The 12366-nt window shown below is 40.1% G+C and overlaps 1 protein-coding gene across 1 annotated transcript in view; it reads left to right on the top strand.

Annotated features, from left to right (window-relative positions):
• Nucleotides 1-10514, top strand: part of LOC121877283 (titin-like) — an 83515-nt gene extending 73001 nt beyond the window's left edge. The window contains exons 22-26 of the mRNA XM_042382960.1: nucleotides 1044-1115; nucleotides 3435-3562; nucleotides 4494-5402; nucleotides 5942-6478; nucleotides 10393-10514. Of these exons, the coding sequence (XP_042238894.1) occupies nucleotides 1044-1115; nucleotides 3435-3562; nucleotides 4494-5402; nucleotides 5942-6475 (1643 nt within the window). The 3' untranslated portion in view covers nucleotides 6476-6478; nucleotides 10393-10514. The remainder of the gene's footprint in view (nucleotides 1-1043; nucleotides 1116-3434; nucleotides 3563-4493; nucleotides 5403-5941; nucleotides 6479-10392) is intronic.
• Nucleotides 10515-12366: the final 1852 nt, after the last annotated feature.

Here is a 12366-nt window from a genome sequence, read left to right as displayed (position 1 = left end):
TTGAGGGTTAAAAATTATCAAGAATGAAATGAGAGACGGCATTTGAATAATTATTAAATGTGCATGTGGCCAAGAGTTCACCTTCAACACAGTAGTATGTTGACGGCCGCCCCTCCAGGAAGTTAGTGTCGCACCTGCACCTCCAGCACTACTGTAGTCCGCAGCATAGATGCCCACCAGTCACTTTTTATTACTTAGCAATCGACTACTACACTTAACTAACGTAAGATAATATCGGTCTAGACGGGGTGGTGCTCTCGATTCAAGTATTAATGAATCTGTACACATAACACAGCAGCCTTTCTCCAAAGAAATCAGAGCAGATTCATCCTCTTGCAATAACAAGTTTTAAAATTTTTGCAACAGACGATAATTAATGAAGAAACTTTGGTAATGGGTGAGAGGTTTTCACTGCCAGTTCATGTTATGTACAAAGTGTTGGGGTGCAGGTGAGAACAAGAGAGTTAATGTATAGAAAGTTATCTCCAAGTGAACTTTTGTAGAGAATAATGTCAAGCGGAGTCATACCTGAACTTTGTCAGAAGAAATGAAGGGGAGCCGAAATTAATGTTTGCTAGCTAGTTGAGTTCACTCTAACCGTTACAGTAGTTGAGTTTAGTATACCTACACTTATTACCTAGTTATTAATAGTAAAACAAGAAATAAAAACAAACAAAATAAAAGAAAACATTTCCCATCCTATTTATTAAATGACGAATCAAGTCTGTGCACAGATATAAAACAATAATCAAAACGATTAAAAACTTTATATAAAGGCTGTTTTTAAAACCTTCTCTTCGCCCATTCCCTCACATGTAACATGATTCTTTATTTATTAATTAGTCCTTTATTTGTGCTAAATATTCGCAATGATGTTGAATTAATAATAATAATAATAATAACAATAAAATAATAATAATAATAATAACTGACTTAACACGTGGATTATTTTAGCACAGGTAAACTAGCCACCTTTGATTGCATGTGTCTTGTTTGTGAATGTTTTTTGTGTCATGTCCGGTATTTGTCTGTGTCTGTTTTAGTCGTGGTACAGACCAAGCCAGACATCAGCGAGGGGTCGACGACCGGACGTAAGCGCAAAAAGCCAGGTCAAGGTAGGCACCTCAGGGGTCACTTCCGGGTCACCTCGTTCACGTGACTGTCACGTCGAATTCTAATACTCAACAGTAGGAAAGTTACTTGTTTCATGACAAAATGAAGTGAATTGTATACAGTAGTGTATTTTTTTAATTTTAATGCTTGTGGTCAGACCTTTAATTATGAGTAACGAGGACTTTTATATTATATTGTTGACCTGTTGCTTGATAAATAGTCTCACCCACTTTGTTTCTTGGTTAAAAGAAAAACCTAACTTATAAGACCATTCATGAATTTCCTTCTTAACTGTCCCTTATAAATTAAGTTATATAATCATTAAGAATCACTAAATGAGTATTAGAATTCGCCTTGTCGAGCCTTGCTGTTCAGATGCTTCATTCATAATGCCATAAAATTTTGAGAGTTTAGATAATGAGTAAGTGTTATATGTGCGTGTCTTAACTAAGTGTTGAACGAGTGTTATATAGCCGGGTCATCCTTGAAAAGCTATTCTCTATGGTGGACAAGAACTCCCGCTTCAAGTGGAAATCATTGATTTATATTCCTTCTGGAAATACTAAAACACTGCCGTCGATGCAGCTGACTACCCAGAGACATTAACGTCAGGATTCCACTGACGGTCACCATGCTTGATCACCTTAGAGAAATGGCATCGAGGAAGGACCACAATTACCACGGCTCACAATCACTGGAAACGACACAAACAGCAACAGTTTTGTGTATTATATATGACTGTAGAATGCTTAGATGTATATTTGCCAACAACCACCTGATATTTTTATTTATATATTTTCAGCATTTACTTGAATCATTGGTTCTTGGAGATCTCAGATGACTGGCTCTTTTGAAAATACGAGCTTCTCTTGTGGGCTAAAGGCTTGTCTTGTACAGTATCTTTAAGGCGTATATAAAGTTCCCCATGGCAACAAACTTGTTATCTTTACTCGACAGGGTGAGATCAGTCCTCCAATATTAATAAAGTCGTCAAATATTGAGTTTTAGACTTGACACAACGCTGGAAGAAGGTTAGGTTCACTGAACTCTTGCCCAATAATTTTTCCTTTTTAATGCAAAGTTCCTTCATATACGAGTCAGTTCCTTCTTTTTGGCCTAATTGGGCCCTATTCAGGTGTGTAATAATACTATATAGCCATAAACTAACTCCCAGCAAGGACAAAAAAAAACCGCAATATTCAATCGGTAATGTCGTCTCCGGGCTGATGATGTAAATGTCAGTGTATATCATAATACATTATCAAGTTCTTCAGATGGAGAGCTTTTTTATATATTGTAATGGAGTTAATACAGCTGCTAAGACATCATAAATGTAAGCAAACTTTCCCGGCGTAAACACAGTGAGGCGTGTATCAACATAAACAAACTCTCTTACGAACTGTTGATAGTCAGAGGTCCTGGATGATAACCACCCATTTACCGCCCTTCCACCTCCTCTCTAATCAATGATAAAATGGCACGCGAGGAAAGTCCTGTTTACATTTGTTTACATGATGCGTTAGGATCATTGTGACTGGCATGAATAATTGTTTGCCACTGTACTTGACAGTTTGTGGTTGCATTTGCCCTGATATAGGAGAGAGAGAGAGAGAGGTCCACGTGCACTTGTAAACAGTTATTCTAACTTCTTGTGTCTGAGACTTTTTATTTAATATCGCAGTTGTATGTTATAATTTCCTCTGGCTTTCATTTAGTGATGAATGACTCTTACTTCCCTTTGCTCTCAAGAAATTGTAAACAAATTTTGAAAGCTTATTTCGTTCTCAATTGCCAATTTACAGCTTTGTTTTGTTTTAAAGCTTTATACTGTGAATGCTACTCTTAAGTGTCGTTGTCGTTGAAACACAGCAGTAAAACCTCAACTCTTTGTGTAAGGAGGAACGTACCATCTCTTGCTACTCTAAATATTTTGATATTTTTTTTAGTAAATCAAGTGGACAAAAAAAATCTGCTGATGTGCTCATAACTGTTGCAAAATGTGTGCTTGAAGTCTGAGCGTTTGTTTGTCCTTTGTGTTTTTCTTCTCGCCCTGCACTGTCTTCCACCAAGATGTCAAAATGTGTCCTGAATATTTGCCAGATGTAAGAAGGCTCCAACTTCAATCTCTGCAGACCTTTGTAAAAAAAGAAAAACAAATCCTCAATCAAACACTAATGCTTTTAACGCTTGATAACAAAAATCACTATAATATTTTTACTTAATTCCAACTCTGCAGTAGCATAAAGAGTATACTAGTTTCACAGACATGATCACAGAAAATTGCCAGTTCGCTAATATGTTTACTTTCATGCCGGGCGAAGATCCTGAAGCTTCTAAACCCCCGACTACTGGTCCCAAAGATAATGGAATTCCCTCGCCACCCGACGATGACAAACAGACCTTCTACGAAAACCTGCCTTTCCACGGCATGCAGCCACCGCCTAACAAGGTAAGGTCAAGGGAGGCAAACGGCATGTTAATTTTTTGCTGGTACTGAAAACAAAATGTGATATGAAAATAAATCAACATGGTAAGAATGCTATAAGAGTATCAATATAAAAAGTAGGAAATTGTTATAGAAGAAAATGGTGTTATGAGAGGAAGGTAAATTGGCTCGATGGGAAGTAATTTAAAAGACTTAAACATCAAAGTACAGAAATACCATGTTCAAGGCGCATTAGATTATTATATGTGTGTGTACGGGAGTTTTAAGCCCAGACTTTGGTATACAGTAGATAACAGTAAAGACTACCAAGGTAAGAATAATTTCAGTTAATATCAAGCTGTGTGACCAGGTAGGAGGTGCACCAGTACCAGGAGGTATTTATTTGTTTTACTTGCCTAATAATAACAAAATGTACGAGTATGGATTATAAAACACTAGTACTAAACGCTTGCGACTTTTGGGCCATTCTATGACTGATTTTTTTTTAATAAAAGTCAAATAGTAATCGAGGTTATCAGGTAATAATATTTATTTTGCAAAGGGACTTAAATTGTTTTTAGAGTGGCCGTTGATTTACTTCAGTTCCCCAGTATTTGTGCATGGATGCTATTTAGTTGCAGTAGCTTTTTTTAACCTGTTTTATACTGCCTTTGTTTTGATGTGTTGTGTGATATCACATTTTTTGTGTCATTTTATATTTGTTTGTGAAACGGAACTAACCAAAATATTTAATTCATTTAAATGTCAATTCGTCAGTGCCTATACTCATGTCTGATGATTTAATCTGTTTCTTGAGACAATAAATAATATGGTAAAAGTTGCAAGTTATGTTGTAACAAATTAGATATTATATATATTTTGGTTTGGTCCTGGTGTTGTAGTTAACCTGTTGTTTAGTGTTGGGTAGTAAAGGTGTAGTGACTATGGTCAGCAGGACGCTCCGGAGGTGCCAGGGTCCAGCATGGTGGGAGGAGGTGGTAGTGCAGGAGGCAGTCGACCTCCTAGCCAGCTAAGCCAGCAGGCATCTTCCGGTTACGGATCAACCCGAAGCAGGAAAGACGTCAATCTCAATCAGTCTAGCTCAGAGGAGGGCTCGAAGGATCCCCCGAAGGTGCCAGGGAGGCGAGACGTGAGTTTCCGCCAGGATGTGGCCCAGATGGAAGATGAGAAGGGTTTCAATCGCGTTCAGAGGCAAAATTCTGAGTCGTACGGTTCATTAAGGAGCGCATCAGAGAAGTCTGCTAAAAGTACGCTGGCAAAAACAGCAGCATATTTTTCCATGAGGCTTACCGGAAACAAGAGAAAGGGGAGAAGTAAGGGTAACAGTGAGGAAAATCACCAAATGATCGACAAACAGCCCACCATACAAACTGTCCCAACCACAGATTCTCCGACATATCCTTTGAGAGAGAACGAGAGTGAGGTTCTGGCTCCAAGCCAACACACCACACATTTCACCTCCGAGACCAAACACACCATCACATCACAACCATCTCAAAATACCCTCATCCTCGAGTCCAGTCAGACATCCAAACTCACAGTCATAGGTAGACCCCCATCTAGAGCAGATTCTAATACCGACTCTATATACTCAGAAGGTTCGAGCAATCGGAATATTCCACGACCAGGTAGAGCCACTAAAGTACGCAATCACGAGCCCTCCTCTGACCCAAGGGCGAGTGACGTCACGGAAACGACAGATACCTTGCCAACTCCAGCGCCACGAAACGGTACTGGCGGAAAAGTAAAGCACACGTACCAGAATATTCCTCTTCCCACCAAAGATAACATTACGAATGCTCAGCGTCCTTCACCAAAACAACCACACCATGTACTGCCTGAGGTTTGTTTTGTTTTATGTTTTGTTTTGTTTGTCGTGGTAAATGACCTGTCATTGCGTTGCCAAATCATTTGTCATATTTGCATTATTTCCACATTGTAGATCTATTTTGGTTTCCCGTTCCCTCACATAGTGCAGCACTTGTTTACTGTAGATCCCGGGGACTGAGAAACGTTGAAGGTCATTTCCATGATAAAATGTTTTCTTTACTTACATCTGAGTTCCTATAATTCTGTGATTCTAATCTTCTGTTTTTTTTTATCTTGTTTCACCAATGCATAAGCAGGACACTGGCATCTATGTTGCCACGGTTCTTGTTTATGTAACACGTGAGTCTTATCTTCTCAGATTTTTGTAGTTTTCTGCTCTTTATTCCTTAGTGCTTCAGAATCGATGTAATTTTTGATATTATTGCTACACTCTGAATAAACAAGATATTAAGTATTTCTTTGTTTGAACTGGAGTTTGTTTATAGTGCAGGTGGTTGTTGTGTGTGTGACTAACTCAACTAACAAAGGAATGCGTTTGTGATTTGCTTACAGAACCGAAAGACAGCCAACTACGGGTCAGCTCAGAATCCTACGCCTAGCTCCTCGTCATCCTCCTCTTCCCCATCCTCCAGTCACTACCAGCCACAATACCAAACTCAGTACCAACCACAGTACCAGCCACATTACCAAAGAAATCCATCTGCAACATATAAACAATACCCATCATCTTCATCGCTAAAAGAGTCCCATCCTCCGCCATCATATAACTCATGCTCGCGACAGTCATACTCATCCTCAACATATCCACATAGGTTGGAGAACCAATCACATCCTGCCACTTCATACCCAAACACTCAGTCACATCCTGCCACGTCATATCCTAGTTCCCAAACCCACGCCTCTAAGGCATATCCACAACCTGCAAACAGTCAATCACATCTCCCTAAATACGCTCCAGGAGTTGTGTACGCAGACCTAGCCTTATCTCGTAATGGCCAGCCAAACCATTACAGAAGAGATCTCAACACTGAGTATGCCATCCTCCAGTTTAATGGTCCTATTGTGGGACAGGAAATCGACGTATAAAAGGTTTGTGGTACTTTCTTCTTCTGCTCCATAGTGGTTTAAGATGCGTTGATTTATAGTAGTGAAGCTAAGAATATGTAAGTTTAATGGCGTATGTCCGTGTATGTCTGAAATATCTTTCATTTATTGTATTCTCTCATTTTATTATGTATTATTCCTGTAATGCAGTCAGTGACATGAAAAAAGTTTTACTCATAGAATCCAGAGACAGTATACAACAGACAAAATGCATACATTACATCTAAAAATATTATAAATTCCATCTTACTAAATATATAAATCATGTTCTAAGGTTACCGAACTCTAGGATACATTTTATAATACCAAGGAGATTGGATTGAATATTAGAGGCTTTTGTATCGGATTTCATGCCCCTTTGAAGGTGAGATCAGACGAAATACAGTTTTATCTGTATACCTAAGAATCTGGTAATTATAGTCTTTCATTTGACAAAAGCACAATTTGAAATGTACGTTTAGTTGCTGAAATAATATCAAGAAATTATGTCATTTGCGATTGGTTATGGCGATTTCATCTCTCATTTTCGGTCTGTTTTGAGGCATAATTTTCTTAACATACGATGACCATATTAACTTGTCAATCGCAGCGAGACTTGTGTTCCGGATATTCTTCATAAAGTAGTTGCTCCTTTCCCATTGTAAATTTATTTCTTGGTTATGAATTTTTAACAAAATAAATACTCCTTAACTTAGTCAACATATGCTCCCTGCATATCTCCTCTCCAATAAACTTAGGAGTCGCCCTCCCCAGAAATCTTTGGCGCCTCCCTTGGAAATTATAGTTCCCCTCCTTCTCCCAGAAGCCTCGAGCCTCTCCTCCTAAGAAGACATGGCTGTCTGCACCCCCTCCTCAGTACATTCGGCAGTCCCCATACCTCCCCAGTAAACTTGACAATCCCCATACCTCCCCAGTAAACCTGGCAGTCCCCATACCTCCCCAGTAAACTTGACAATCCCCATACCTCCCCAGTAAACTTGGCAGTCCCCATACCTCCCCAGTAAACTTGGCAGTCCCCATATCTCCCCAGTAAACTTGGCAGTCCCCCATACCTCCCAGTAAACTTGGCAGTCCCATACCTCCCCAGTAACAGTACCTCCCAGTAAACTTGGCAGTCCCATACCTCCCAGTAAACTTGGCAGTCCCCATACCTCCCCAGTAAACTTGGCAGTCCCCACCTCCCAGTAAACTTGACAGTCCCTATACCTCCCAGTAAACCAGTAAACTTGGCAGTCCCCATACCCCCCCAGTAAACTTGACAATCCCCATACCTCCCCAGTAAATTTGGCAGTCCCCATACCTCCCCAGTAAACTTGGCAGTCCCCATACCTCCCCAGTAAACTTGGCAGTCCCCATACCTCCCCAGTAAACTTGGCAGTCCCCATACCTCCCCAGTAAACTTGACAATCCCCATCCCTCCCCAGTAAACTTGACAATTCCCATACCACCCCAGTTAACTTGGAAATTCCCATATCTTTCCAGTTAACTTGGCAATCCCCCATCCCTCTTAAAAATATTTGGGAGTCCTCCTCCTTCATAAAAAGACTTTGGCTTCCCCTGTCCATTAACAATCTAGGATGGACTTTTCCCGGTAACATGGGTATTTCTCTCCCTGTTAAACTTGGGTGCCTCTACCCTCCACTCCCCGGAAAACTGGTTGTTTTCCCCCAAGTAGACCTGACCTAATCCCTCCCCCATACCTCCAATAACCCTGTGCTTCCCCCTCCTCCTACCGAAAAAACTTCCCCCCATCCCCTTCACCTCTATTGTCTTTAAACTCGGTAATGGACTCAGTGGGCAAGATATCTCAGATCCCAGCCGAGGATTCAGATAAGATATCTCCCAGTACATGACTCCCAAGACAGTCGTGGAGCATTAGCGTTCCTTAGGTGCATCCTGTTACGGTTGTAGCAGACTCCCCGCCTGTATAATTACATTAGCATATTGACTTAGTGTTCTCGCTTCTGATAAGAAAGGGATAGACGGAGACGAGAGCCATGGGGCTACACTAATAAGACCTGCTGGGTGTATTTCCCCTCTGGCCAAGACACTGTCTTAGTGACTCAGCCAAAAAGTTATGGACAAGGGGAAGGGACTACGCGCTGACACAGGTGGTGAGTATAATAATAATCACTTGCACGTGCCGGAGGAGGCAGTGTCGGTCCCTCCTCAGGTACACAGTCGGTGTTCATGTGGAAAGAGAATGTGGTTTAGTTTTTCAAAGTGGGGGGAAAAGTAGTGAGGCTGGTGGACTTATCCAGGTAAAAAGTATCCTGCTTCCTGCTCGTGTCCCGTCCGTCCCACACGTCAGTTTCCCAAATGAGAGTGGACCACCTGCTGCTCTCTGACCCCTGGCTGAAGTAATACTCAAATGGTGCTTTGTTTTAGTTCTTCACTGGAACACAGAAGTTGGATTACTACTGAAGCGCAGTATAATCTACTGTAACTCAATAATAATATACAAATTTAAAGATATGTACTGTAGAACCTTGGTGTTTATTGTAACTGTTTTCAGTGACACAAGTATCTTCTAGCGATTACAAATCTAAATTACGAAAACTTTTATTTATATACGAGTGCCCAACACTTCAAAGTGAATACAGGAGGTATTTAGCAATATTTAGCATTGGATCTCCACATGCTCAGAGCTTATATGCCACAGTGCAGGTAACATCACATTTTTGTTTTGTGTGAGGCTGCGATCTCCTTGTGGAGTCCTTCTTACAGCTTAAAAGATCAACTCATCGTAAGGTGTGGAGACTTGAGGGTGTGTCATCCAGTGGTTCATAGAGCATCATTATTAATCCACACCAGGTAGTTTCGGCCTAGGTAATTGGGTAGGAAAGCACAAGCCCTTAGAACAGTGCCTGATTCCAGGTACCAACAGCCCAGAGGCCGCCTCGCCCCCTGGACGTAGTGCGAGTAATATTTTGCTAAAATCTAGTCTTGTCCACATCAATATTAGTAATGCTGAGACATAACAGTAAGTCTAAAGATTAACTGCAATACAAGAAGTGATCATGGCACACTAAGCAGGACTGGTATGAGTGACAGCAGCGAGCCCCAGGAAACCCAAGCTGTTGTTTTGGCTTGTCTGGTGTTGGCAGATGGTTTTGGCGCCACGGTCATTACAAAAAAATTATTGAATAGCACGTGATTGCGGATACTGTAAATAGTCGCTTCCTAATCTCAACACTCGCTGTTGCTTCAAGAAAATTGTACAAGTGTTTGTGAGAGGTGACTTGAGATGTTGAAAACATTATATACTCGTATTTCTCTAGATGTTATAACCCACTGAGTATTCTAAAACACGTAATATATGGAATATATGTGACGAATATTTGTTTTCTGAATCTCGCCTTTACAATAAAACTAAAATCTAAAGCAGTAATCTGCAGAATTATTAAGTTTTCATGGGTATATTTCCATATATCTTTAAGTTAGAAAATATTAGTAATGTACACCTCTACCAGTCTGTCGGCTTTGGTGTTTTTATTACAAAAGTAACAGTTGTTATATAACTCTAAACACTACCTAGCCTCCACCACCTTTTCTCTAGAGGGCTCAGCCATTTTTTGGCTAAGTGAGCGTTGCTGTTAAATTTATTAAAAAAAATTTTGCTGGCTGTGTCGGTGGACGGTGAACGCCGATGTACTACAGTACACCTCTGAGACCTTAAACGGTTATTGTCCACCTTCCATTGACAAATTTTGGAAACTATATAATTATGTTACAGTAATAAAACACCTGTGTTATTTTTATTTTATAAGGTTGTAAGTGATAAGTCCAAAGGTTATTGCTCGCTTCGTCTATTCTCATATGATTGGTCGATGTTGTTTGTTGACATCCTCCAACATCCAAGTTTGTATTATTACTAACATTAATTTACTATCCGGCAGCCGTTCCTTACCAGCCTGGGCGGGGGCGACCTGGAGTACGCTGACGTAGATTACGCCACCTACAACTATGGCCCCATCCCCTACAAAGCCGCCTCCATCACCAACGCCCAGGAGAAGAAGGCCGAACATGAGGCCGAGATGCAGGGAGTTCCCGTCCGGCCCCCAAGGAAGAAGCAGTGAAGAGGAGCAGGGTAAGTGTGTAGTGATCCTCAGTAAGATATACAAGTGGAAAAGAAAACAGATAGTGTGAAGACCAACCCATGAATCTGTGAGAACAATTGAAAGGAATTAAAAGTTTAATAAAAAAATCCAGCTTGGCTTAGTGTGACGTTAAGACTCATGTACGGGAATCAAGTGGGAGAAGAACTCGTGATGCGTCAAAATAAATATAAAGCCAAAATCAAAATATAATCCATAAGTATGATAGATAATGGAATTTTATATCTTCCTGTAATCTATCAGTCTTATGAAGGAAAGGAAGAAGAGAACCCCGACGTTCTCTTGTGGTTGTTGATAAGTGCTATGGTTGCTGGATCTTTGACTGAGGAGAGAGACTGAGTGGAGAGATTGGCATTCTTGGAAAGGCTGTTTATTTATTTCTAGTGTAAGATAAATCCAGTGCTGTTTTTAGTAAGACTTAAATCTCATCGTCGAGTGTAAGGTGAAATTCCTTATCCCTTATAACCAGTGGTTGTGGAGACTTTGTACGCAAGGTTGAGAAGCATAAAGGATATTGGTGAATCTAATCCACGATTCATCCTATATCCATGTGACATCCTACAGTATAGAATATTATTCATAATGTTTGAACCGTGCTGTTCTTCCATAAAACATTTGTACATATTGGGATGCGTGTTTCATGAGGATGTTGTTTCATGTACTGGAAGCATTTGATGTCCGCGATACTCGCCCTTAGATAGTTCTTAACTATAGTTTCAAAACACTGTATGTCTACTCATTTGTGTACAGTATTTACGGTATATACATTTATACCCACAATATCAGAAGTTCATTATTGTAACTTGATATTCCATATCATTAATTTGGTCTGTAAAATAGTTTTCTCCTTATGAACACTTATTACCTGTTGACCAAAAGCTGTACATCTCACTACACAATATGTTTTACATTATAAGTTCTATCTAAGGTTTAAAGTCGCTGTTCACGTTTCATATTAGTTAAAAAAAATGTGAGTGATACATTTTCCGGTCCAGAGAGAAACACAGGTAGTCAGCTGCTTCCAATATATCCCTAAAGAAGTCCAGATGTGATCAGTGGATTGCTGAAATGTCCACGGACGTGTGGGGTCGGTTCACCAACTGTATATATATATACGAGTATATATAGAACTATGGAACTGAAACTTATATGTACACAGTGATATACAGTAAGTATTGATTCTGGGTGGAAAAGTAAGTTTCACTACCATGAAGAACGGAAAATTTTAGCTTAGCATTTTTAGAAATCTGAATTTTGTACTTTCAAAATCTTCATGTGTAACAAGACATCTTCAACACACTTGATATTAGCTACCTTATAACGTGTCACAAAACACTACTTTAGGAACCCACTCGCGTAAGGAGGAAACGCCGTAAAGTGTGTTATCGCACACACCCGCACACCACCGCTGAGGTGGGAATCAGTCATACGAGCCAAAGATCCATTATAACTCAATCTTTAGGGGTCAGGGAAGATAGTGTTAACCCAGTTTGCTCTTAGGGTCAATTGTAAATGATACTGTAACAGGGAATTTACCCTCAGAACAAATGATGGTTGAAACGATCTTTCAAAACACCCATATTTTGTTTGTGCTGGTCATCTTTAAGGAGGTTTACATTGTCCAGATGCGTCTGTTTGGGAGAGTCGGTTGTTAGTCCAGGGTTACCATTTTAGACCTGATTTACCCAAACAACAATAGACAAAGTACACCAGCTAAAGTGACCTCTTGTTCACTTATTTCTGTCCTCCCCTTAT

This window comes from Homarus americanus, unplaced genomic scaffold, assembly GCF_018991925.1.
Source record: "Homarus americanus isolate GMGI-L3 unplaced genomic scaffold, GMGI_Hamer_2.0 scaffold367, whole genome shotgun sequence".
Taxonomy (NCBI): domain Eukaryota; kingdom Metazoa; phylum Arthropoda; class Malacostraca; order Decapoda; family Nephropidae; genus Homarus; species Homarus americanus.
This window is presented reverse-complemented; position numbering and strand designations above follow the sequence as displayed.